At 39.9% G+C, this 25,020-nt stretch overlaps 2 protein-coding genes and 2 long non-coding RNA genes across 7 annotated transcripts; 3 read left to right on the forward strand and 1 right to left on the reverse strand.

Moving 5' to 3' along the window:
- Positions 1 to 5,903: 5,903 nt before the first annotated feature.
- On the forward strand, positions 5,904 to 10,267 carry LOC118234291. Of its 2 annotated transcripts, none has more exons than XM_035430726.1 (3): positions 5,904 to 6,306; positions 6,746 to 6,870; positions 7,241 to 10,267. In XM_035430726.1, the coding sequence occupies exons 2-3, from the start codon at positions 6,851 to 6,853 to the stop codon at positions 8,781 to 8,783; spliced, it is 1,563 nt and encodes a 520-aa protein (XP_035286617.1). In that variant the 5' UTR covers positions 5,904 to 6,306; positions 6,746 to 6,850; the 3' UTR covers positions 8,784 to 10,267. The 2 variants fall into 2 exon arrangements, with proteins under 2 accessions (XP_035286617.1, XP_035286618.1); XM_035430727.1 differs by lacking the exon at positions 5,904 to 6,306 and adding an exon at positions 6,579 to 6,627.
- A 2,674-nt stretch (positions 10,268 to 12,941) lies between these two features.
- LOC118234307 lies at positions 12,942 to 16,389 on the forward strand. 2 transcript variants are annotated; one of them, XR_004766646.1, is made up of 3 exons: positions 12,942 to 13,054; positions 15,480 to 15,529; positions 15,847 to 16,389. It is a non-coding gene; the product is annotated as an uncharacterized LOC118234307 (long non-coding RNA). The 2 variants fall into 2 exon arrangements; XR_004766645.1 differs by lacking the exon at positions 12,942 to 13,054 and having other exon boundaries at positions 15,434 to 15,529.
- A 3,219-nt stretch (positions 16,390 to 19,608) lies between these two features.
- On the reverse strand, positions 19,609 to 23,513 carry LOC118234294. Of its 2 annotated transcripts, none has more exons than XM_035430732.1 (3): positions 23,494 to 23,513; positions 23,052 to 23,177; positions 19,609 to 22,387 (listed from the first exon to the last, which is right to left on the reverse strand). In XM_035430732.1, the coding sequence occupies exons 2-3, from the start codon at positions 23,069 to 23,071 to the stop codon at positions 20,872 to 20,874; spliced, it is 1,536 nt and encodes a 511-aa protein (XP_035286623.1). In that variant the 5' UTR covers positions 23,072 to 23,177; positions 23,494 to 23,513; the 3' UTR covers positions 19,609 to 20,871. The 2 variants fall into 2 exon arrangements, with proteins under 2 accessions (XP_035286623.1, XP_035286622.1); XM_035430731.1 differs by lacking the exon at positions 23,494 to 23,513 and adding an exon at positions 23,281 to 23,352.
- On the forward strand, positions 23,297 to 24,486 carry LOC118234311. Its single transcript, XR_004766651.1, has 3 exons — positions 23,297 to 23,373; positions 23,507 to 23,565; positions 24,347 to 24,486. It is a non-coding gene; the product is annotated as an uncharacterized LOC118234311 (long non-coding RNA).
- The last annotated feature ends 534 nt before the right edge of the window (positions 24,487 to 25,020 follow it).

The raw sequence follows: 25,020 nt of genomic DNA on the forward strand, positions 1-25,020 counted from the left end.
GTCTTGCTGTGACTCTTAACTCATATAGCCTGAGCAGGGCGGGATGTCCTTCTGCCCCCGGGTAAAGAAATGTGTTCTAATTGGCCATAATCGGATATGCTGATGCTTTTTGGTAACCAATTGCCTACCATTTTAAAGAGAGAAAAAAAATGACAAAACCCCTGCATCCCCTCTTTCCCATTGGAGAAGAGGCAGAAGGGGAATGATCATATTTATTCTGTCAGAAACACTTTCACTTTCATTTTGAGTCATAGCTAGCCAGAGCAAAAACCATGAACCCACAAAAAGAGAGCAAAAGAAAATCAGGAGCCATCAAAAGCATTGCATCGTGGCAGAGTGCACTGCACAGTGAATAAGTATTATGCCAGCTGTGCCTGATGTTTAAAAAACTCAGTTTTCTGCTTTTTGTAACTGATTTACATGGTACAACAGGACAGTTTCCTTTAGTTCATGGTTCTTGTAGTTCTATTTTAGCTTTGCCTTCAGATTAAATTTAAGGGGATTCAGTAAGTTAATGGAAATAGACAGATAATACTTAAATATTTATGTTTACTGCACAAACAAAAAACCTCATGCCCTATGGTCCTCTTGATACAAACCAATATCATTACAGCAGGTGTAGGTTCGTAGGTTCAATATTTTGTAATATACATCACTTTTCAAAACTATGATTTTATCTGTTATAAAATGAGCAGAGCCAATTAAGAATTCACTGGGTGGTTGGGGGTGGCTGTTGATTTTAAAGGACATGTTGTCCAGTTATACAGGGAGATTAGGAGAAAACTAAACACATCCACTCTCAAATTAAATAATGAAGAGAGAGCACCCCCTTTTCATTTCTGTTTAACTGAAATCTCTTTTCGGTGTTTGTTTGCTGTGAACTCCCCTTTGGGCACGTCGCTGGTGACGAGCATTAGGCCGAGAGATCGGAGGCAGGTGTTTCCCCAGTGACACGTTTCCCCAGCTTCAGCTCCTTGGGGAGGGCTCCACCTGCTGGATGACGGTGGTACGGCACCCAGGAGAGGCCCTCGCGTGCAGCGCTACGGAAAATTTCACCCGCGCCCAAATACGGCCGCACTGCAGCCTGCAGTAGGAACCTTCCCGAAATGTTTGTTTTGTACTATTTACACCAGCACTGTAAACCAGGTCCTCGGTGTGAAACTATTGATTCCAAAGCCAATACTTTGACTACTGCGCTTCTAGATTTTCAAATATTATACTGAACTTGCTTGCTGTCTTCACAAGGATAACATTGACATTATCAAATCACACTATTACTTTTCCTCTACACGTTAATTTAGTGTTCTTGGGTACTAGAATGTAGCACAGATGTTCTCACTGCTGAACTAATGAAGAGATTAATTCAAATGCTCATGCTCTAATTTAATGCTAACCCATCAAAGTATCCTGTGTTCCCATGTTCTATTTTAGACCACCTGTCACAATAAACACAGCCTTTATAAAATGAAAGACAGGTCAGCATAGTTTCATGGCAGTAGAAAACCGGTGTCTATTGAGACTCTATGAACCTAAGTGGCTTCTTGCAGTGTATTATCATAGTGTTTGTATTTAAGATTCACAATATTTATAAATGCTTAGCCTTATTTCTAATAGAATTTTTTTTTAATGTTGACCTGTTGAAATGTTACACTGAGTCAGGAAATTGAACATGGAGTGAACTTCAGATGATGCAAAAAGATTTTACAAGATTTTTCTTTTAATGCATACAGCTTTAAATGGTTGGCTGCAGAATGTCTTAACGAGTTACTTATTCTTTACTCTCCTCCAAGATTAATTTGTTCACAGGGTGATGGCTATATGAAAATTCCAAGTATATCTAAAATTTTAATGGGCAGCAGAACCTTACAGATTTCCTGTCTCAAAACATACCTTGTGGGTGTGGCTTCTCACTAAAAAGTACTAAATTATTATTTGAATTCAAAATCAGATCGTCACGAAACTGGATGTATATCTTCGGCCTGATTTGGTTCCACTCGGTCAACAGGTAGCCCTGTACTAGCATGCAAAAGATGGTGCAAATCGACCGATAGGGAGCGCTACATTAATTCATAAGGCAATTGAATCCAAATGTATTTGCCCTTTTCACATATGCGCCTTGTGTCCCCTATCTTTTCTGGAAACGTGAGAAAATGGTACATGTCAGACTGAACTTCTCTGGCACTCAGGAATATGTGAATATCAGAAGAAAAACATGTTTGCCCTTTTAAGACATTTCAGGGCGTTCGTACACTGCCTCCGTCATGTTTCACGATACTATAACTGCATCATTGTGACCATCATTGACCCCCTTGCCGCGTCGCGGTAACCAATCTGATTTGATATAATGATCCGTCAAGTAAACTGACCCTATTTTTTTCTAATTTTAGTTCCACATTCTATCGTTCCACAATGGAGGACCTAACTCGTAATTTCCGCATCGGGTTTCCCAACTTAATAAAATCTCCTACAGAGACATTGATAAGAGGATCGCAGCGTGGAGAAAAGTCTCTGAAATAGTCGGTGGCTCTGCAATGTAGTTATCGCCGTTAGCTACTATCACTGTCCAGTCTGAATAAAAATAATTTTTGCAGTAATCTAGAGCTGAAAAATGTTAATAAGCTGCCTAGCTAGGCTAACTAATGTGCTATAGTGAGTAACAACAAACAATAACAAACAAAAAAATCTTCCTAATGTATTAGTTGCAAGTTGTTCGTTTCTACCAGCCACCTAGCTAGCTGACCAGATGTAACTCTGAAGGCATTATCTGGCTAATTAGCCAGACAATGTTTTTGTTGTTGGTTGTTACTCACTAGCTAGATATTAAACAGCCTAGCTAGGCAGTTGACTAAAAATTCAGATCTACGTTACTGCAAAAATGATTTTTATTCAGACAGGACAATGAATATGAAACACGATATTAAACCCGGTCAACATTTAACGAACACAACTGTCTGTCAAAAATAGGTGACGCCCACAAACAGCCGACTGTGGGGACGCGGCGCGGCCACAGGCGGCCGTCGCCGCGTATAGTGTAGCTTCAGCATCAGGCCTGGCTATGCTAATGTAACACAGGTCTGGCAGTTTTCTGTGGTGTATTTTCAAATTTACCCCACCCCCTCCGCAAAATAAGACAGCGAAACAAGTTTGCCTTTTCCCCAGGTTCCAGTTATTTATTTATTTATTTATTTATTTATTTTTACAAAACGAAAAGGCTTGTATTTTTTTTGCTGCTTATAAAATATCTGGGAGGTAACTAGGGACACACCCCCAGTAATATAAGGATGAAATATAAATCAGAGCATGTATACCTAGCATTTTAGAGCATATTTCTGTGTATAAACAGGCCACCGTGACGCGCGACAAGCCGAAAAAATAGAACAGAAGCGAAAAACTACGCTTCAGTTCGCTTGTGTGGCGCGAGCTTCGCAGCCGTTACGCGACGCGTTCGCATCTGGTGGAGACGACGTCGCCCGCTGCCGTTGTAATAACAGTACTTCAACTACGCTTCAGTTACGCGCGTAATACGCGCGTAGTGCGCTCGCGGTCGATACGCGTGCGGTGGGTGCCCGGCTTTACGCGACGCTTACGCGACGCGTGCGGTGGGTGCCCGGCGTACAATCGGCTGTTTGTGGGCGTGTCACCTATATTTGACCGACAGTTGTGTTCGTTAAATGTTGACCGGGTTTAATATCGTGTTTCATATTCATTGTCATGTCTGCATAAAAATCATTTTTGCAGTAACCTAGATCTGAAAGATGTTAGTCAGCTGCCTAGCCAGGCTGTTTAATGTCTACAACCAACAACAAAAACACTGTCTGGCTAATTAGCCAGATAATTCCTTCAAAGTTATATCTGGTTAGCTAGCTAGGTGGCTGGTAGAAACGAACAACTTGCAACTAATACATTAGGAAGATTTTGTTGTTTGTTATTGTTTGTTGTTACTCACTATTCGCTTATATCACGCCGTCGCCATTTTGAAATTTCCCTGTGCGAAAACGAGGCTATGGTGGGAAGTGTTCTAGGAGCGGTGCTTACATGAAGCAGAAAAGCGATTTGAGTCGGTGATGCTACTATGGCATATTGTTGTGTACCACGCTGTAAGTCGTATCAAAGACGAGAATGTGATCAAGACTGGTCTTTCCATCGATTTCCGAGTAACCCGGACACCCGTCGCCAGTGGATTGCCAAGATAAGGAGATGTTGGACCTTATTTTCAGGTAATGTAACGAGCTAGCTAAGCTAGCGTCTAAGTTAGCTAACTTATCGTTAGCTTACCCTGATAATAACCTCCAAAAGTTCGTGAGATTAAATTACACGTCAACACTCACCTTAACACATCTCTCATCTCAGATCACAGACAATACAAGAGTGTGCTCCAAACACTTTTCCAAGGACTGCATATTAAGATCGCTTACCGGTTTGAACAAACTGAAAAACGGGAGTGTGCCGTCTTTGTTTATTATCTTTTTCATGCTGATACGGAAATTATTTGGCTAATGTCAGATGACAGTTACCTCTGGAAGCGTTGAATTGTCCTTCTGGTCTTGGGCTGACACCATGTAAACAAAGACGGCACACTCCCGTTTTTCAGTTTGTTCAAACCGGTAAGCGATCTTAATATGCAGTCCTTTGAAAAGTGTTTGGAGCACACTCTTGTGTTGTCTGTGATCTGAGATGAGAGATGTGTTAAGCTGAGTGTTGACGTGTAAATTAATCTTACGAACTTTTGGAGGTTATTATCAGGGTAAGCTAACGATAAGTTAGCTAACTTAGACGCTAGCTTAGCTAGCTCGTTACATTACCTGAAAATAAGGTCCAACATCTCTCCTTATCTTGGCAATCCACTGGCGACGGGTGTCCGGGTTACTCGGAAATCGATGGAAAGACAAGTCTTGATCACATTCTCGTCTTTGATACGACTTACAGCGTGGTACACAACAATATGCCATAGTAGCATCACCGACTCAAATCGCTTTTCTGCTTCATGTAAGCACCGCTCCTAGAACACTTCCCACCATAGCCTCGTTTTCGCACAGGAAATTTTCAAAATGGCGACGGCGTGATATAAGCGAATAGCTAGACATTAGACAGCCTAGCTAGGCAGCTTATTAATATTTTTCAGAGCTAGGTTACTGCAAAAATGATTTTTATTCAGACTGGACAGTGAAATACATCAACAAAAAAACTGTTAAATTGAGATTTTTAAAAAACACCAAGGAATAAAAGGATGTCTACCCACATCAAAACGAGGTTCAGTTTAAATAAGAACAAATGAAAAGGGGTTACTCTTTTTTTGTAACCCAGCTGCAGTTTCTTTAAATTCACGTAAAGCTGGCGTTGTTGTTTGTGTTTCATCATACCGTCATGAGACAATGTCTGCCTCCCTTCCCTGGTCCTGTCGCACTGTCTCTAGGCTGCATTTGCACTGCTGGGGATTTTCCAGATCCTCCTCTGGGTCTCGCTTTAATTCTGCTCTCCTGTTTGTGTCCATGTTGTTTTTCTCCTAGCTGACTCAAAATATAAGTGGAAGTGTTTTTGACAAAGTATCATCATTCCCCTAAAGCCTCTTATCCAATGAATGTGTGAGGATGTGAGTGTTATTCGTTTATTTTTTTAAATGATAGACAATTGGTTGCAGGCTGCAGTTTGGCCATATTGGGCGCGGGTGAAATTTTCCGTAGTGCTGCACGCGAGGGCCTCTCCTGAGTGCTGTACCACTGTCCTCCAGTAGGTGGAGCCCTCCCCAAGGAGCTGAAGCTGGGGAAAGGTGTCACTGGGGAAACACCTGCCTCCAATCTCTGTCTAATGGTCGTCACCAGCAGCGTGCCCAAAGGGGAGTTCACACCAATCGCACACCGAAAAGAGATTTCAGTTAAACAGAAATGAAAAGCGGGTGATCTGATTCCTTTTTTAATTTGCGAGCGGAGGTATTTACTTTTCTCCTACCATCCTTATAGAACTGGACAACTTGAGTTTTATAATCAACAGAATTATTTTCTTTTGCTCCTTTTTGTGAGTTCATGTTGTTTTTATTCTAGCTGTTACTCAAAGTGAAAGTGAAATTGTTTCTGAAAGAGTGAATATGATCATGCCCCTTCTACCTTTTAAGGGAAGGAGAGGACGCAGGGGTTCATTAAAATGGGAGGCAATTGGTTAACAAAACACATTAGCATGTGCGATTATGGCCAATTAGAACACATTTCCTAACACCAGGGCAGAAAGACATGCCTCCCTGCTTAGAATATAAAAGTTAAGAGGCTCCGGAAGACACACCTTTCGGGAGTGCAGATGATCTGACAAACACAGGTGAGAGAGCAGCTTTGTATGCTTTATCTTCATTCTGTAGTTTTAAGCTGTTGAATTCTCATTGGTAATTATACTTCACTTGATCTATGTTTCTGATTGGGTGCATCACAATGTCAGTGAAGTTAACTTCAAAACAAGCTTATTTATACTCAATCTGTAATTTGCATACATTTGTAGCTGGGTGGTTTTTGAGGTGGTTGATCTCCTTAGGACTGAACACACGTTTAGTATACAGGTTGCCGAGAGACTACATTTGTACACCCAAACACTTCCATTTTCTTTGCCTGTTTGCCTTGTCTCCTTTTGTCAGATAGGAAGATGGTGAGTGGATTTCTTCCTGAAAAATGTACAACATAGGGAAAGGATGCTACCTTCTTTGAATGTACATCAGTGGGTTTTATCTTGTCAAAATAAATGAATATGTCTTGATCTTTTTCAGAGAAAGTTCCTCTCGTGCACATGAATGTGTGTTTCCTGGTTGAGAAACATTCTGGAGTGTTTTCTTTCTGTGCTTACAAGAGGACTGGTATCTTAGAACTCAACAATGGCACAATCTCACACAAGGTAAAGATATCTAACTGCACTTTATATGGGATACATATGGTTTGTATGCAACAGTTACTGTAACATTGGTATTTTAGAGTACTGCAGATGGATAATCTGTTGCATAGATTATATTTTTGTCTCTGGTCTGAATCATCTGTTTGAGGGTGTGTGTTGGCACAAATCTATGGCAAAGGAGTATTTTAATTATGTGCACTGAATTATTTATTAATTGGATTCATAAGGCTGACAGATTTTTTAAAATAATGTTTTCTTCAGTGATCAGATTATCCTGTATCTGACTGAATGTTCGACAAATGTGTGTGTGTGTGGCAACTGTAAATAACAAAGTGAAAACACACAAGTTCTTTTGTTTCACTTAATATTTTAGTTACTCTACAACAAGAGAAGAAGCTGCACCTATATGGTCAGATGTAATTAAGAACAGCAAACAGATTGCAACAGAACCCAAACAGACATACCTGCTGAACACAGTCAAGATCGATCTGAATGAAGCTGAAACATTCAGGAGATACACATTTGGAAGAAAGGACCCCAAAAAACGGAACAGGACAATCCTGTTGGTGGGAGAAACAGGATCAGGGAAGTCTGCGCTCATCAATATGATGGTCAACTACATGCTGGGGGTAGAGTGGGAAGACAACATCATGTTTAAAATAATTTCAGATGAAGGCACAAGACGCCAGACTCAATCTCAGACCATTGCGATTACTGCCTATGAGATTTATGGGCTGGAGGAACTGTCTGTTCCTTTTTCACTCACAGTCATTGATACACCAGGATTTGGAGACACAGAAGGGCTTGAGAATGATCAAAGAGTTTCTCAGTATTTTTACAAGTTACTTACTTCCACAAGGGGCATTCAACAAATAGATGCAGCTTGCCTTGTGGTGAAGGCAACTGAAAATCGCCTCAGTCTCAGCCAGAAGTACATCTTCGATGCCATCCTGTCCCTCTTTGGGAAGAACATGGAGAAAAACATCCTGACTCTCATCACCTTCTCTGACTGGATGCCACCTTCAGAAGCTCTTGAGGCAGTTGCCGAGTCTGGCGTACCTTTCCCCAAAGATGAAAATGATGAACCTCTTCACTTCCTGTTCAACAACCTTTCTCTTAAAAATTATAAGAAGAAATCTGAAAACGCATATAAATCGCACTGGGATAACGGAAAAGAGAGCATGAGGGAGTTCTTCCAGACTTTGGATCGAATGGAAACTCAAAGCATGAGGATGACTGAAAATGTCTTGGAGGAACGCCGGAGACTGGAAGCTTGTATCCAGAGCGTTGAGAGTCAGATCAAGGTCGTGGAGATGAAGCTCAAGGCACTTGGGGAAGTTAAGAAAACTCTGAAAGAGCACAAAGAGGACATGAGGAAAAATACCAACTTTCAGTTTAAATACAAAACTGTTGTCATGAAGAAGGTCCCAGCTGCTGAAGCTGCACTCCTCTGTCCGAAGTGTGAGGTAACCTGCCACACTCCATGTACGTGGGCACCTGACCTGTGGTTGTGTCATGTAATGGACTGGAATTGGAACTGTACGGCCTGTCCTGGAAAATGCAGCTACAAGGTCCATGAAAAAGGACACACAGCATATAAGCCAGAATACGAAGAAAAAACAGGAACTTATGAGGACCAGAAAAAAACGTCTGAAGGGACGACAGCCGCACAAGAGAAAGTAATACGTGAGTCCATATGTGAGCAAGAGTTAAGGAATGCAGAAGCTGAGAAAACCAGCCTCATTGAAAGGTGTTTCCAGTGCATTCTCCAGCTTAGAGAGCTTGCTCTGAAGTTTGAGTCTGATTCTACTCGTCAGAGTATTCTCAGGCTGATAGAAGTGCTGAAGAGGGACAACGAGGCAGAGAAAGCGGAAACACTGCAGGATATTCTGGAAAACACTGTGCAAAGAGATTAACAGACGTGGAGAAGATGTGTGTTCAGTTGCGCGCTCTTCTGCTTTCCATGTAGATGTTGTAGGGCCAAAATTATTATAGAGCAAACAGTCACGCTTATTTACCAAGGACTTCCCCTGTTGTCCCTACTGTGAAACAGGCATTAGCAACAGTAGACAACAGCTACCAAAATAAACTGTCAAAGGTGTATTCAGTCAGGATTGTAACTTTACCTCTAGTGGCAGAACCTGTCCATTTCTACATAGAAACTAATGAAAAGACTCTTAGGCTCAACATAACAATGTGACTGGAATTTTTTATTTTTGAATTGTCTTGAAGTGGATCTTTATTTACTAGCTGGTATGTTTTATCATTTGAACAAATATCCACAAATAGAAGTTTGTATTTAGTGTGTAGTGTAGTTTTGTATTTGTGAAACGCATGTAGTGTCAAGTAAGAATCTAGTGAAAACTGTAGCTGGGAGTGAGAACGTCCGGGGAAGTACTTTACTGTTCCAGTATCTTGAGTACTGTCAACTATCTCTTGTACTGTCAGCCTTCATTGCAGGTAGATAGAACTTTTTTTTAACTGTGTTTGACATCCAGTTCTCCTGTTTACTGCTTTAAGGTCGGTTCAGATCAAAACGATGAGTGCAGATCAGACAGGAGTTTTTAAAAAATAAGAGAGAGTCGGCACTGAATTCATCTCATCTTTAAACTTGGGACTGAAGATCTGACATACTGAAAACCTCATGAACTGCAGAAAACTGGATGGTATAAGACAAATGGCATCTATTCTGCACACATTATAAAACAGAATTGCACAGGCCCAGATTATTCAGAGTATATGTGTATAGGTAAAAACAAGCCTTTAGACTTTAACTGCTCTGGTGGGAGGGGGAAATCATCTTTAGCTAGTGACAAAGACCATTATTTGTTCAATGAATAAAGTTATGAATATGACCATTTACTTTTTTTCCCCCTGCTATTTACTGTTTGAATCTGTTTTATATGGACTGTCTAGTTATATGTATATGTATACATATGAAGTTATATGTATTGCAGAACTTGTTTAACATGTGTATACCTTTCTATTTATCTGCACCACAAATAACAACAGCACAAAAGGACCATGCTTGCATTCATGGGATTACATCTGCAACTGAAAGATGTAATGTTCTTCTCATTCTGACTGATGTTCCAGTTAGTTTGGGGCTCCTACAAGAAGCACTGAACTTCACCATCTGCTGTAACTACTAAATTCACTGTGGGGTAATGTTTCGTGTTCTGTGAAGCCCATTAGGTTGTGAAGATCTTTGCATGAAATAAGAGGTTCAGATAAGATTTGTGTGCGTTTGCTTTATTTGATTGTACTGATGTGTTCTTTATCCTGAAGCAATTTCATTGTTTCATTGTCTCCCACATTAATGGTCATGCCATACTAACATTGTGTCTTAAATATCCAACCTGCTTCCTCAGATATAATAAATTGCTGTAATTTGAACTAATCAGCATCGCAATGATCTTGTTCTTTTTTCTTCTTTTTTTTTTTGTCGATATTTGCAAGGGGAAAACTGTTAATCAACAAAACTCACACATCCTGTAACCACACTCCTCCTGCACAGTCCTTATAAAATGGAGAAAAAACACTAAATATATAACTAAGGACACCACGATTTATTATGATTTCCAAGCCAGAACTGTCGATCCAGCAGCATATAGGCATGTTTTTTACGAATTAGATCAAAGAATGAAGGAAAGAAATCAATATATTAAATGTTACATTATTCGCTATAACATGACATTAAAGAAGCAAAGTTGCAAATATATTTTATAATGCCAAAAAGCTTCAAAGTATTGCAATTTATGTGGATATCACCAAGCTTATAAATGGCTTCACAGAAAGAAAGGTTTCTTTAGAATTGAGTGAAAAAGTCAAGACATTAATTTTTAAACAATATATCTGTGCAATAGAAGTCATAAATTCACCTCTCCTGAGGTTAAGGAATTTCAGGGGGACGCTTGTGCTTACAGGCAAGTCCAAAGAGACTAGTAACATTGCAGTCTTCGGCCTTGATCGTATGACACGTCCCGTTAGAAAACCCTGGTGCTCCTAAAATAGTCACATTTGCTTATATGTTCTCTCATCACAAGCCTGGCACAAGCAAGGGCTTTACGTGCCATACCACTTAAGAAAGCAGGGCAAACAATTGGAAACTGTGCTTATATATCTGTTATAATTGATATTTATAAAATAGAACAAAATTACCCTGACGGTGGCTTGTGATCATCGGCAAACTCGTCAACATTGGTCTGGTTGGCTGTGAAGGAGTAGCCCTTCACCAGTTCAGGTGTTGGTTAATTGATTGTATTTAATTGTTAATTGATTTAATTTGTTAATTAATTTGTAATTGAAACCCAGGTGCAACTGATTGGCTCAGCCTATTTAAGAGACTGTCAGTGGAGGCAGGGAGAGGGAAGGTGAGCCACTACTATCATTTGTACTGCTGGTGCTTTTAAAATAAATTATTAGTATTTTTCAAGTCTTATTTTCTCAGTTGTTTTTAAGCTTTTTTAGATTGGCAAAGACAGTGTCCCCAAGCTTCGAGGTTCAACACTCTGCCCTGGGGACCTCTTTCTAAGACAAACCAAAGAGCCCATCTGACAGTGACAGTCCTATTTACCTGTAAAAAAAAATTAATTAAAAAAATCTAAGCAAAACATTATTTTAAGTCTTAAGTCTTATTTTAAGCTCAGCCCAGGTGCTTAAAGGTGTGCTGGGAGCTCACACCGAGAGCAAAGCTGTGATTTCGTTTTGTTGTGTTCGAGGAGAAAAGAAAAAGCAAGTAATCCTCTGCTGGGGTGTTGGAGTAGCTGGAGCCGGCTGGGAAGGTGGGCCAGATACGGGCGGCGCACAGGAAAGTGGTCGCTCTGTTTTACTTTATTTTGTCTTCGTTATTTTAGCTTGTTGTTTTAGTTTATTGTTTTTGAGGGAAAGGATGGCATCAAAGATGTACTTCTGGCTGTAAGTGAGGCGATTTTCAGTTGCCTTCACCACAAGGCAAACTGCATCTAATTGTTGAGTGCTGCTTAAATAATTCAATAACTTGTAACTTGTACAGATTCTCAGCAATTCTCTTCTCTTTCTCAAGCACACCTGTGTCTCCATATCCTGGTGTATCAATGACTGTGAGGGAAAAAGGAACAGACAGCTCCTCCAGTCCAAAAATCTCATATGCAATAATCAGACTGGTTTTTGGTTTTTTGCCTTCATCTGGAATGATTTCAAACCTGATCTTATCTTCCCACTTTACACCCAGCATGTAGTTGACCATCATATTGATGAGCACAGACCTCCCTGTTCCTGTTTCTCCTACCATCAGGATTGTCCTGTTCCTTTTGGTGGGGTCCTTTCTTCCAAAAGTCCATCTTCATTCAGTGCTCTCTTGACTGTGTTCAGCAGGTATGTTCTTATGGGTTCTGTTGCAATCTGTTTGCTGTTCTTAATTACACCTGACCACTTAGATGTAGCTTCATCTCTTGTTGTAGAGCAACTAAAAGATAGAAAGTTTTTCTTTTTTTCTAAAGAACCATTTTGTTATTCATAGTTATTACCACACACACACACACACACACACAAACAGTCACACACACATACACGCACGTGCACACACATACACACACGCATACACACGCACACACAGACACAAACTTGCACACACACACACACACAGACACACACATGCATGCACGTATGCACATGCACACAGGTAAACACACATACACAGGCACACACAGACACACTTGCACACACACATACACACACACTTATCATGTACAGTATCATATATTACAATTGAAGAAAAAAACATTTTAAAAATGTCAACCTAAGTGAATATTCTTTATGAATCCAGTTTAAAAAGTGAAGACAGCTATTCAGTGTACACAGAGTACAATAATAAATAATTCAGTGCACATAATTAATACACTCCTTTGGCAGAGATTTGTGAGAACACACCCTCAAACAAATGATTCAAACCAGAGACAAAAAGGAAGTCTGCGTGGCAGATCTGTCATCTGCAATGCACCGAAATACCAATATTACAGTAACCAGCTGTTGCAAACCAATAGTATGTGTACCATAGAAACTGCATTGTTACCTTCCATGAGATTGTGCCATTCTCAGGTTCTCAGGTACCAGTCCTCTTGTAAACACAGAAAGAAAACACATACAGTGTCTTTGGCAACCAGGAAACACACATGCACAAGAAGGACCGTCTCTGCACCTGAGAAAGGTAAAGATATACATTTATTTTGACAAGATAAACCCCATTGATGCACATTCAAAGCAGAAAGTAGTTTCCTTTGCTTATGCGGAAAATCTTTCGGACACTCACCTTCTTCTTGTCCTACAAAAGGAAGCAGAGCAAGCAGGTGGTGGGGGGTGGGGGGGTTGGAGGGTGGGGTGAGGGGGGACTGTTGATTCAAAAACACAACTTGTCCAGTTATATAGGCATGGTAGGAGAAAAACTAAACAAATACCTCTGCTCTCAAATTAGAAAAGGAAAACTGAACGCTCTCTTTTCATTTCTGTTTAACTGAAATCTCTTTTCGGTGTGCGTTTGGTGTGAACATCCCTTTGTGCACGTCGCTGGTGACGACCATAAGGCCAAGAGATCGGAAGCAAGTATTTCCCCAGTGACACCTTTCCCTAGCGTTAGCTCCTTGAGGAGGGCTCTACCTGCTGCAGGTAGGTGGTATGGCACCACGGAGAGGCCCCTCACGTGCATCACCCCAGAAAAGTCCAGCTGTGCCCAATACGGCCACACTGCAGCAGGAACGTTCCCGAAATGTTTGTTTTGTTTTGCACTTTTTACACCAGCACTGTAAACCAGGTCCTCGGTGTGAGACCAAACCAAACCAAACCAAACCAAAACTATGACTGCTGCTATACCAGATCTTGAAATATCAAATATCATAGTGAACTTGCTTGTTGGCTTCACAAGGACAATGACATTATCAAATCACGCTATTACTTTTCACTACAAGTTAATTTAGTGTTCTTGTGTATTAGAATCTTGCCCAGATGTTCTCACCAATGAAGAGATTAATTCAAATGCTCATGCTCTAATTTAATGCTAATCCATCAAAGTATCCTGTGTTCCCATGTTCTGTTTTAGACCACCTGTCAAAATAAACATCTCTATTGAGACTCTGGGAACCTAAGTGACTTCTTGCAGTGTATTCTCATAGTTTGTGTATTTAAGATACACAATAGTTACAAATGCTGAGCCTTATTTCTAATAGAAAAGAAAAAAATGTTGACCTGATACACTGAGTCAGGAAAGTGAACATGGTAGGAACTTCAGATGATACAAAAAAATTTCACACAATTTTTCTTTTAATGTATAAAGCTTTATATGGTTGGCTGCAGAATATCTTAAGGAGTTACTTATTCTTTACTCTCCTCCAAGATTAATTTGTTCACAGAGTGATGGCTATATGAAAATTCCAAGTATATCTAAAATTTGAATGGGCAGCAGAACCAGAGTTCCTGTCTCAAAACATACCTTGTGGGTGTGGCTTCTCACTAAAAAGTACTAAAATATTATTTGAATTCAAAATCAGATCGTCACGAAACTGGATGTATATCTTCGGCATGATTTGGCTCCACTCGGTCAACAGGTAGCCCTGTACTAGCATGCAAAAGATGGTGCAAATCGACCGACAGGGAGTGCTACATTAATTCATAAGGCAATTGAATCCAAATGTATTTGCCTTTTTCACATATACGCCTTGTGTCCCCTATCTTTTCTGGCAACGTGAGAAAATGGTACATGTCAGACTGAACTTCTCTGGCACTCAGGAATATGTGAATATCAGAAGAAAAACATGTTTGCCCTTTTAAGACATTTCAGGGCATTCGTACACTGCCTCCGTCATGTTTCATGGTACTATAACTGCATCATTGTGACTTTAAAACTATTTTAGAAAAAGGCACTATTTTCTGTATTAAACATGGTATTTACTAACAAGCTGGCCTGGCTATGCTAATATAACACAGGTCGGGCTATGCTAATGTAACTCAGGCCTGGCTATGCTAATGAAACACAGGTCTGGCTATGCTAATGTAACTCAGGCCTGGCTGTGCTAATGTAACACAGATTTGGCTATGCTAATATAACACAGATTTGTTAATCTTTATGTAACTCAGGCCTGGCTATGCTAATGTAACACAGGTCTGGCTATGCTAATATAACACAGATTTGGCTATCTTAATGTAACTCAGGCCTGGCTATGCTAATGTAGCACAGGTCTGGCTATGCTAATATAACACAGATTTGGCTATCTTAATGTAACTCAGGCCTGGCTATGCTAATGTAGCACAGGTCTGGCTATGCTAATATAACACAGGTTTGGCTCACACACAGCAACTTTTAAGGAGATTCATATAAAAGATCAGAGTAGTAAAAAAACACAGAATCTTGTTAATTGCAGGACAGGCACTGTATTATACCCAAACACATACAAGCCTTTAAAGCCAAATTGCTTGTATTAAAAAATATATTAAAATGTTTGAATGTATATTTAATTAACTGGTTGTGCATCAGAGTTTCATCTGAGCTATTTAATACATGGATGATAAAACAAATTAAGTACAAGCATTTAAAAAGAGTTAAAAAAAAAAAAACTAAAAGTCAGTGTTCTTCCCTCAAGTAGCCAGACATCCTGTTACCATGGCTACTGAAGAACCACAGAACAAAACACAGGTGAGTACAGCTCACCTGCTGGGAAGTTTACGCTGCAAAAAAATAACTTTGAGAAGAAAAACCTCTGGAAATGTGAATAGAATTTCAAAAATTCACCTGTTGCCTAATAATGTATTTGTTACCACATACACTTTAAATGCACCTCTTACAGATATACATTTGTGAAGAGTAATTACTGGCTATCATTAGTCGTGTTGAATTAACTGTATCGACAATATACGCAGTCTTGATTCATTTTTATGCAACTGCAAATTGAGTCATATGAATATGAAATTATGATGGCAGAGCAATTGTTCAGTGTTCCTCTGTGTTTCCAGGGAGACCCCACGATCGAAGCAGGCGACATTCATTACGCTTCTCTGGGCCGTCAGAACTGGAGAGAGAGGCCGCACACTCAGGGCGAGAGACACCATGTGATCTACTCCACTGTGGCTGGAGGGCCAGTTTAGTCAGAGGAGGACAGCACTACGTCCTCCCAAAACAAAAACAACCTCCTCACAAAACAATAACAACGTCCTCAATGCACTGGAGTAAACTATTCCTCAGACTGCACTGGTCATGTAATGGAGTATTTCAAAGTAATGTAACTTTTTAGATGATGGTAGAATTGTATAACTCTTATTCAGAATTTTCAGTGAAGCATGTTACTTAAGTGTTTCAAAATAAGCATTTGACCTAGGACTATTTCATTTGCATACAATCTTAAGTAAGTGTCACCTGTAAGATGTACGAATTGTGGAGGTGAAGTTCGGCTCATTATACTATTTATAAAATCAAAGGTCTTAAATGTCATATAGAATGAAAAGCAGTACTGGATCTACATAGCTGTAATGACATTAAATACATGACCTTAATTGAAATATTCTTGTTTTCTTTCTGTATTTTACATGGATATTAATGTATTAGCTGTCCATCAAATTATTGAAATGTTTTCAAGTCAATGCTATTTGATCACCCAAACATTTCAGCTTAATCCAATTGTTTGTACCTTTTACACATTGTAAATACATTTGTAATTAAGGACAATAATATTGCCATTATAAATAACACATTCATGAGATAGTTCAGTTTGATTTCTCCTGGAGGAACAGTTTCATTATGTTTCCTTCTGTGAAAAGAATGCATGCATTATTACAGGCACATTATTAATCTTATTGTCATGATGCCCTCAAGCGACCACTAGAGGGCGCCCACTACCGTTTCCGAGTTGTCCTGTCTCATTGTGTCCTCCTCTGATTAGTTCTCGTTATTGCATTGTATTATGTATGGGCTTTTGGTTGTTGCACGTGTATAGCGTAGTTCTGTTCAGGTGTAAGACAAAGCATTTCATTCAAGATGCACTAATCATGGAGGTGAAGCTGTGCTCATTATGCAGTTCAAAGGTTAGAAATATAATACAGACTAAAAAGCAATATTCAATCTACAGTGTAATTACATTGGTTTGTAGCCAGAGGAACACACTTTAATTGAAATATTCCTGTTTTGTTTGTGTATAATCATGAATATTAATGTATTAGCTGTCCATCAATTATACAATCTTTCAGTACAATCCATGTTGCATTCTTTCACGCATTGGCAATACATTTCATTCAGACAACTCACAATTTTAATTTAGAAATATGTATTGAGATTTTATGTTGGTGAAACTCCAGGCTCTGCCTCTTATCACTCTGTTTACAGAAGCCAGACAAAATGATAACAGGGAGTGACCCCGGGGATCATATGAGAGGCAGAGTCCACAGGTGGATGCTGGGGTGGTGGTGGGAGCGCTAAAACCTTTCTGAAAAAAACAAATACAGAGGTAAGCAGAGCGAGCCAAGCATGGACAGCAGCAGCAGCAGCAGCAGGGATAGCACATTAGCAGCAGCAGCAGGGATAGCACATTAGCAGCAGCAGCAGGGATAGCACATTAGCAGCAGCAGCAGGGATAGCACATTAGCAGCAGCAGCAGAGATAGCACATTAGCAGCAGCAGCAGGGATAGCACATTAGCAGCAGCAGCAGGGATAGCACATTAGCAGCAGCAGCAGAGATAGCACATTAGCAGCAGCAGCATGGCTGAATGAGCAAAGGCATATACAGGTACGGTTGGCGATTTAAATAGCCCTCCCATCAAGGTGTAAGCATCATTGCGGTATAGCTCGGATTAAAGTATACTTTAAATCCAAAGGTGGCTTATTTCCAGCAGCCTTCCACATGTTCTTACATTCTACTGAAGATGCGAGGAAAGGAGGCGAGGAAAGGATGCAAGGATAGATTAAATAATAAGTTATTACAAAGAGCCCCAGGTTGTGTTCTTACATTCTACCACACTACCTCCTTCTTCTTCACACACTCTTACTCCCCACACCACAACGTACAGCTCTCCCTGCTGTTTAGAAGCTGTAATGCAGACAAAACAGTCATGTGAACAGTCGAGTTCTGTCCAAACTAGCTCCACAAGATTTGCATTATTTGCATTACGCAAAGATATCCAAAAAAAATGTGTGCCATGTTTCTGTTTGATTTCTGGTGGAGCAACAGTTTTTGCCTTATGTGAAAAAATGTATGGAAAATTACAAGCATATCATTAATCTTATTTTATCTTGTGTTAAACATTTATGTTAAACCTTCTGCATTGACCTGAGACACATGACCATAACTTTATGAAAGGAAAACAGCAAAGGAGAGGAAAGACCAGGTGATGGATCAGTTGAAAGGGAGGAGTCAGTAGCTGCGTTCATACTTGACTTCTTCACCTGAATGCTTCAGTGCTGTTTGTGTACTCAACATGCTTTTGTAAACAGCAAAGGGAATGTGGTTTATCTGGAATTTACACAGTCATATACTGACTTTGCATTAGCCTGAATTCTTTTAGGCTGCAGGTGCTGAGTTCCTCCACAGCGCCAATTCACAGCACTGAATGCAAAAATACTTTTCACAGGAACAACAAAACTGTTTGGCCTTTTGAAAAACTAGTTACAGTGCATCATCACACATTTAACATTGCTATCTGTTATTAACTTGGTACCTCCCCATTGAAAAATCCAACTGACATAAGTGAGATGAAACACACCCATCAACTGACCTTTTAGAGGAATGTGTTTACTGCATTTTTTCCACAGGAACAAATAATGAAATGAGATATAGATGAGTCCTAACCACCCTCACCCCTTTTTTTTAAAAAGGCAAAAATAGCGAAAGCAAAACTGAAACAGAAGAGAATTGGGAATCCAACTTGCATGACAGGATTAAACACAAGTAGAATTACAAATGATTTACAGAAACCTGGTCTGCTATAAAGGATAACTTAGAATATTCTTACAAGAACCACATTATTTCACAGAGGCACGTAGTGGAAGGACGGAGTGTAGCACAGTGGGTAAGGAACTGGACTTGTAACCGAAAGGTCGCAGGTTTGATTCCCGGGTAGGACACTGCCGTTGTACCCTTGAGCAAGGTACTTAACCGAAATTGCTTCAGTATATATCCAGCTGTATAAATGGATAAATGGATACAATGTAAAATGAATGCTATGTAAAAAAAGTTGTGTAAGTCGCTCTGGATAAGAGCGTCTGCTAAATGCCTGTAATGTAATGTAATGTAATGTAGTGAACTGATGAGAGTTAGACAAGGAGTCCTAACCTCCCCAACCGTCCCTCTCCCTTTCCCTACCATGCCCCCTTAATATATTTTTTAGCACCTGTATCCTCCTAGTGGACAGGCAACACTAGGGGTATGATTGTATTTGTCAAAACATTTGTTAGGGGAAATAACTGGGCATGACTGGACTGTTACAACAAATAAAAGCAAAGCTGAAACAGAAAAATACTAGGAACCCAAAAGGGTTCAAATCAAGTACAATTACAAATGGATTACAGGAACATTGTGTATCATACAGTAAACAATTACTTTTAGAAAACTGTAATGGTATATCTTTTATTTACATCTCAATAATATTGCCAATATTGCCAATATTAATCCCAAAATAACCAATGCCAAACAAATTTGTGCCATATTTCGGGTTGATTTCTCCTGGAGTAAGTTTTTGTCATGTGAAAAAAAAAATGTATTCATAATTACAGGTATATTAGTCTTATTTTATCTTAAACAATATTAAACATTTGTGTTAAAACCCTCTCTGTTGACCTGCAACACATGGCCATTACTTAATGAAAGGAAACAGCAAAGGAGAAGAAAAACAGGTGATGGATCAGCTGAAAGGGAGGAGTCAGCAGCTGAAAGCGTCACTGCGGTTTGTGCAGTTTTGTGGTTCACAGGAACTATAACTTAGAACTTAGAACTAGCACCTATATCCTCCTAGCAGACAAGGGGCACTAGGGGTTGATTATATCTGTCAAAACATTTGCTAGGGTATATACCTGGACATGACTGGACAGTTACAACGAATAAAAGCAAAGCTGAAACAGAAAAATACTAGGAACCCAAAAGGGTTCAAATCAAGTACAATTACAAATGGATTACAGGAGTATTGTGTATCATACAGTAAACAATTACTTTTAAAATACTGAAAACTGTCAAATGCCAAAACAAATTCATGCCATGTTTCTGTTTGATTTCTCCTGGAGTAAGAGTTTTTGTCTCATGTGAAAAAGCGCATCTAAAATTACAAGCATATAATTAATCTTATTTTCGCTTGTTAAACATTTGTGTGAAAACCCTGCGACACATGGCCATTACTTTATGAAAGGGCGACAGCAAAGGAGAAGAAAGAACAGGTGATGGATCAGTCGGCTCCAACTGCGGTTTGTGTACATGATATTGCCATTGTAAACACAAAAGGGAAGATTGGCTGGTTCATGCACAAAGCAGTACTTCAGAGAATTGGGATTCACAGTTTCGGTCTATTTGGCCATTTTGTACAGGAAAACTAAAAAGTCAAAGTCAAGTAACATTAAAGAACTTTATAATAGTCAGAAAATCAACTTGCATGAGACAGAGCACAAAATAACTTCTATTCCTGGATATTTGTTCAAATGATAAAACATACCAGCGAGCAAATAAAGATCCACTTCAAGACAATTCAAAAATAATAATTACAGTCAAAATTTTTCTGTTGAGCTTAAGAGTCTCTCTCTCTTCAGTAGTTTCTATGGCGATATGGACAGGTTCTGCCACTACAGGAAGAGATAGGTAAAGTTACAATCCTGATTGAATTCATCTTTGACAGTTTATTTTGGTAGCTGTTGTCTACTGTTGCTAATGCCTGTTTCACAGTAGGGACAACAGGGGAAGTCCTTGGTAAATAAGCGTAACTGTTTGCTCTATAATAATTTTGGCCCTACAACATCTACATGGAAAGCAGAAGAGCGTGCAGCTGAACACACATCTTCTCCACGTCTGTTAATCTCTTTGCACAGTGTTTTCCAGAATATCCTGTAGTGTTTCCGCTTTCTCTGCCTCGTTGTTCCTCTCCAGCACTTCTATCAGCCTGAGAATACTCTGACGAGTAGAATCAGAATCAAACTTCAGAGCAAGCTCTCCAAGCTGGAGAATGCACTGGAAACACCTTTCAATGAGGCTGGTTTTCTCAGCTTCTGCATTCCTCAACTCTTGCTCACGTGTGGACATCACTTCCTTTCCTGTGGCTATCATCGTTTCACAAGTTTTTTTCAGGCCCTCACGAGTTCCTGTTTTTTCTTTGTATTCTGGCTTATATACTCTGTGTCCTTTTTCATGGTCATTGTAGCTGCATTTTCCGGGACAGGCCGTACATTTCCCACTCCAGTCCATTACATGACACCACCACAGGTTAGGTGCCCACGTACATGGAGTGTGGCAGGTTACCTCACACTTCTGACAGAGGAGTGCAGCTTCAGCAGCTGGGACCTTCTTCATGACAACAGTTGTGTATTTATATTGAAAGTTATTATTTTTCCTCATGTCCTCTTTGTGCTCTTCCAGAGTTTTCTTAACTTCCTCAAGTGCCTTGAGCTTCATCTCCACGACCTTGATCTGACTCTCGAAGCTCTGGATACAAGCTTCCAGTCTCCGGCGTTCTCTCAAGACATTTTCAGTCATCCTCAAGCTTTGAGTTTCCATTCGATCCAAAGTCTGAAAGAACTCCCTCATGCTCTCAGTTCCGTTATCCCAGTGATGTTTGAATGATTTTTCATATTTATTCTGATAATCATTAAGAGGACAGTTGTTGAACAGGAAGTGAACAGGCTCATCAATTTCATCTTTGGGGAAAGGTACGCCAGACTCGATAACTGCCTCAAGAGCATTTGAAGGTGACGTCCAGTCAGAGAAGGTGATGAGAGTCATGATGTTTTTCTCCATGTTCTTTCCAAAGAGGGACAGGATGGAATCAAAGATTTTCTTCTGGAAAGGAGTGAGATGATATGCAGATGCCTTCACCACAAGGCAAACTGCATCTAGTTCAACGATGTCGAAAGATTCCAGTAATCTGTACAGATTCTGAGCAATTATATCATCTTTCACTGTAGTGTCTCCATATCCTGGTGTATCAATGACTGTGAGTGAAAAAGGAACAGACAGCTCCTCCAGTCCAAAAATCTCATAGACAGTAGTCAGACTGGTTTTTGGGTTTTTGCCTTCATCTGGAATGATTTCAAACCTGATCTTATCTTCCCACTCTACCCCCAGCATGTAGTTGACCATCATATTGATGAGCGCAGACTTCCCTGTTCCTGTTTCTCCTACCATCAGGATTGTCCTGTTCCTTTTGTTGGGGTCCTTTCTTCCAAAAGTGTATCTCCTGATGAGTCCATCTTTATTCAGTGCTCTCTTGACTGTGTTCAGCAGGTATGTTCTTATGGGTTCTGTTGCAATCTGTTTGCTGTTCTTAATTACATCTGACCACTTAGATGTAGCTTCTTCTCTTGTTGTAGAGCAACTAAAAGATAAGAAAGAAAAGAGAATTTTTTTTCCAAAGAACCATTTTGTTATTCATAGTAATTACCACACACACACACACCAACAGTCACACACACATACACACACGCGCACGTGCACACACATACACACACACGCACACACACGCATGCACACGCACACACACACACACAAACTTGCACACACACACACACACAGACACACACACGCATGCTCGTATGCACATGCACACAGGTAAACACACATACACAGGCACACAGGTAAACACACATACACAGGCACACACAGACACACTTGCACACACACATACACACACACTTATCATGTATCATATATTATAATTGAAGAAAAAATCATTTTAAAAATGTCAACCTAAGTGAATATGCTTTATGAATCCAGTTTAAAAAGTGAAGACAGCTATTCAGTGTACACAGAGTACAATAATAAATAATTCAGTGCACATAATTAATACACTCCTTTGGCAGAGATTTGTGAGAACTGTATACACACCCTCAAACAAATGATTCAGACCAGAGACAAAAAGGAAGCCTGCGTGGCAGATCTGTCATCTGCAATGCACTGAAATACCAATATTACAGTAACCAGCTGTTGCAAACCAACAGTATGTGTACCGTAGAAACTGCAGTCAATAACTGCATTGTTACCTTCCATGAGATTGTGCCATTCTCAGGCTCTCAGGTACCAGTCCTCTTGTAAACACAGAAAGAAAACAAATACAGTGTCTTTGGCAACCAGGAAACACACATGCACAAGAAGGACCGTCTCTGCACCTGAGAAAGGTAAAGATATACATTTAAGATAAACCCCACTGATGCACATTCAAAGCAGAAAGTAGTTTCCTTTGCTTATGCGGGAAATCTTTCGGACACTCACCTTCTTCTTGTCCTACAAAAGGAAGCAGAGCAAGCAATTCTTCAAATACCACCCGGCTACAAATGTATGCAAAGTACAAACTCACAACTGCAGGTAAATAAGCTTATTTTGAAGTTAAATAACGATCGGTAATACAGATCCAAAGATCCAAACAGCCTAAAACTCCAGAATGCATCAAGAATGAAGAGAAACCACACAAAGCCGCCCTCTCACCTGTGTTTTCCAGATCGTCTGCAGACATAGGAGGTGTGTCTTCTGGAGCCTCAACCTTTTTAGTCTAAGCAGGTAGGAATGTCTTTCTGCCCTGGTGTTGTGTTCTAATTGGCCATAATCACGCATGCTGATGTTTTTTTTAACCAATTACCTTCAGTTTTAAAGAATAAATTAGTAAACCCCTGCGTCCTCTCTTTCCCATTGGAAAAGAGGCAGAATGGGCATGATCATATTTATTATGTCAAAAACACTTTCACTTTTATTTTGTGTCACAGCTAGAATAAAAACAACATGAACCCGCAAAAATGAGCAAAAGAAAATTGAGATAAAGACAGGAGCTATCAGACTTATTCAATTGTGCAGAGTGAATATGGGACATACCAGCCGTACCTGATGTTTAAAAAACTACATTTCCAGCTTTTTTTTTTTTTCAAACAAAAAATTTAGGCCATATGGTCCTCTGAGAACAGACCATTGTTACAGTTATGTATGTTTAATATATATTTTTTAATATGCATCACTTTTGAAAACTATGATTTTGTCTGTTATAGAATGATTATAGTCACTTTAGGATTTAAGGATTCACCAAGAGGGGTGACGAGGGGGTGGTGGGGGGTGGGAGGTGGGGGGTGGGGGGGTTGGAGGGTGGGGTGAGGGGGGACTGTTGATTCAAAAACACAACTTGTCCAGTTATATAGGCATGGTAGGAGAAAAACTAAACAAATACCTCTGCTCTCAAATTAGAAAAGGAAAACTGAACACTCTCTTTTCATTTCCGTTTAACTGAAATCTCTTTTCGGTGTGCGTTTGGTGTGAACATCCCTTTGTGCACGTCGCTGGTGACGACCATAAGGCCAAGAGATCGGAAGCAAGTATTTCCCCAGTGACACGTTTCCCCAGCGCTAGCTCCTTGGGGAGGGCTCCACCTGCTGCAGGGAGGTGGTATGGCACCAAAGAGAGGCCCTCACGTGCATCACCCCAGAAAAGTCCAGCTGTGCCCAATACGACCACACTGCAGCCTGCAGCAGGAACGTTCCCAAAATGTTTGTTTTGTACTACAGTATACAACAGAAGTGAGTACACCCTGTGCAATATCACTTAAATGTCAAATGATTCAAAATTGTATCACCTCTCAATAATTGCATTATTTCTAAGTTGACAAGTAGAGTATTTCCTCTTATGAACAACCAAAAACAAATACTTTAGAAAGACTATATTGAAAATACAGGCCTCAAAGTAGAAACTCAATGCAACAAAAGTGAATACACCTGTGATCACTATCACACAAGTTAGAAAACCTGTGATCATTGAAACAAAATTGAGTACACCTGTGATTTCCAATTAGCCTAATTGCATGAACATGGTTATAAAATGACCTGTGAACACCAGAACTTTCTCAGTTTTGACCTATGGGCTGTGTCTATCTGCATGTCTGCATCATGGCTCCACATGGAAGAGAATTGCCAGAGGAATTGAAAAATCTGATTGTGAGACTTCACAAAGATGGAAAAGGATACAGGAAGATCG

This window comes from Anguilla anguilla, chromosome 8, assembly GCF_013347855.1.
Source record: "Anguilla anguilla isolate fAngAng1 chromosome 8, fAngAng1.pri, whole genome shotgun sequence".
NCBI lineage: Eukaryota > Metazoa > Chordata > Actinopteri > Anguilliformes > Anguillidae > Anguilla > Anguilla anguilla.